This window comes from Mandrillus leucophaeus, unplaced genomic scaffold (assembly GCF_000951045.1).
Source record: "Mandrillus leucophaeus isolate KB7577 unplaced genomic scaffold, Mleu.le_1.0 Scaffold219, whole genome shotgun sequence".
Taxonomy (NCBI): Eukaryota; Metazoa; Chordata; class Mammalia; order Primates; family Cercopithecidae; genus Mandrillus; species Mandrillus leucophaeus.
In genome coordinates this window covers 56353-58539 of record NW_012102243.1, presented here as the reverse complement: position 1 = coordinate 58539, position 2187 = coordinate 56353, and the positions used below count along the sequence as shown (strand labels likewise).

The window sequence follows — 2187 nt, the reverse complement described above, 5'->3', positions numbered from 1 at the left end:
ACGCAGCCGCGGGCCCGGGGCCTGCTTGACCTCCGACCTCTGGCCCGCCGCCCCGTCCCCTGTTCCCAGCAAGTGCCTCTGCCCGTTTAATCCCCCGAAGCCTCCGTTTCCACGTGTTCTTGACAAGATAGACTTCTGAGTCTTTTGGGGACTGAAGGAAACAGCGGGCATGAAGGACCTGTTCAGCTTTAACTCATATATTGAGTCGTTTTCCTGCTTAAATAAGTCTTTGGTAATTTCTTACTGTTTGTCACAGTTCGGCCCCGAGAAGAGCGCTGGGGCCGGCCCAGCCCCTCTAGGTGTAGTGATGGCCACCCCTGCCTCGGCTCTGCGTGCCCTGGGGGCCGAGCTGGAAGAAGGGTCCGTGTGGGTGTCTGAGGCTGTCCTCGGTCTTTGGACAACACTAGAGGGGAGGGAAGCTGGAAGCTTTGTTATCTCGGTTGTGTGTGGTGTTCCTGGTTAGGGGACTGGTCATCTTTCCTACAAGGTGGCAGGGGCCTGATGAGCCGGTGTTACTGTTTTATAGCCCAGATTAAGACCCGTGGAAATGGAAAGGCCCGGCGCGGTGGCTCACGCCTGTAATTCCAGTACTTTGGGAGGCCGAGGCGGGCGGATCACGAGGTCAGGAGATCGAGACCAGCCTGGCCAGCATGGTGAAACCGCGTCTCTACTAAGAATACAAAAAGTTAACCGGGCAGGGTGGCGCGTGCCTGTAGTCCCGGCTACTTGGGAGCCTGAAGCAGGAGAATTGCTTGAACCTGGCAGGCGGAGGTTGCAGTGAGCCCGGATTGCGCCACTGCCCTCCAGCCTGGGTGACAGAGTGAGACTCGGTCTCAAAAAAAAAAAAAAAAAAAAGAGAAAAACCCCATGGCAGTTAAATATTCCACCCAGAGTCAGCCACGAGTCAGGTGGTGAAGACCGCATCTGGCTTTTGACACATGGCCCACCCTCTGGCAGGGCGCCTCCCCGTCTCCCATTCCAAGGGTGTGGAACTTGGAGGAGGCGCTCAGTGGATGTTACCTGTTACTGTTACTTAGTACGCTTCACTCAGATGTAGACTTTGTAGGTTATTTATGGTGGCGTGTCACACTGGATGGTTCAGCTTGAACCTTTAGAAAGGTTGTGAGCTCCTTCTCTGAGGCGTCCTTCTGTTTTCCAGGGCTGAAGAAGATGAAGAGCAGCCTGAAGCTGGTGGACTGTATCATCGAGGTCCATGATGCCCGAATATCCTTTCACAGAGCAGGGGAGGCCCCTCTGCCTGAAGTCATATTACATGTTAGAATTACCTGGGGAGGCTTTTAAAAATAGGAATTGGTAGGCCCCTTACCAGACCAGTTAGTCAGAATCTGTGGTGTGGGGTCCAGACTGCGTGTCTTTGAAACTTACATGTTTCATACATGTGTCTGGGTCACTCAAGCCTGACAGTAGGCTGCAGCGGTGGCATTCTCTAGGTAGGCTGTGAAACCTCCGTTTAAATGTTCCTGCCAGCTGGGGCTTTCCTCCTGTACTTGAGGAATGAATTGGCAAGATGTGATGACTCGTTCACTGATGTCAAGAAAAATAGTTGGTTGGCTGATAAAGCTTTGGTGGAATTTTTACCTTAATTTTGCCACATCCCACTTTCAGGCCGCAACCCTCTGTTTCAGGAAACCCTTGGGCTTAAGCCTCACTTGCTGGTCCTCAACAAGATGGACTTGGCGGATCTTACAGAGCAGCAGGTAAAGGCCTTTCTCGCAGATGCCTTCAGCAGTGTGGCTGTGTTTTCCCTAGGTCGGTTGTTCTAATAGAAGAGTTGCTGGACACATACTTTTATTAGTTTGCCCAGGCAGGCTTTGCTTTAGAAACAGCCCTTTGCTTTGCAGAAGCGTGCCAGCATCATTTCTCATACGGCGTGCCTCCCTCTAACGTGTGGCTCGTGATCCGGACACCCAGTGAGCGCGCGTCTCCTGTGGGAAGTGGCCAGGCTGTGCTGCCAGAGCCCGAGTGGTGGCCGCGGTGGTGCTGTGGACCTTTCCTTGCTGATGGGGTCTCTGTGTCTCACGTGGTGGCTGCCTGTGAGCACCTGACATGTGTCTACTGCCACATGTGACTTTCACATTTTGCTTGATTAGTTTTAGTAGCCACATGCGGCCATTCTGGTCTGAGGTCTTTTGTGGTGATTGTGGTGCCCCCAGGTGTCTGGTGTGC

The 2187-nt window shown here is 53.3% G+C and overlaps 2 protein-coding genes across 2 annotated transcripts in view; both read left to right on the top strand.

Annotated features, from left to right (window-relative positions):
* The window catches only part of PAOX (polyamine oxidase (exo-N4-amino)), a 19227-nt gene that overhangs the window by 15727 nt on the left and 1313 nt on the right, over window positions 1-2187 (top strand). The gene's annotated exons all lie outside the window — the stretch shown is intronic.
* MTG1 (mitochondrial ribosome-associated GTPase 1) overlaps window positions 1032-2187 on the top strand; it is a 22939-nt gene continuing 21783 nt past the window's right edge. Inside the window, exons 1-2 of the mRNA XM_011980823.1 lie at window positions 1032-1224; window positions 1614-1718. Of these exons, the coding sequence (XP_011836213.1) occupies window positions 1171-1224; window positions 1614-1718 (159 nt within the window). The 5' untranslated portion in view covers window positions 1032-1170. The remainder of the gene's footprint in view (window positions 1225-1613; window positions 1719-2187) is intronic.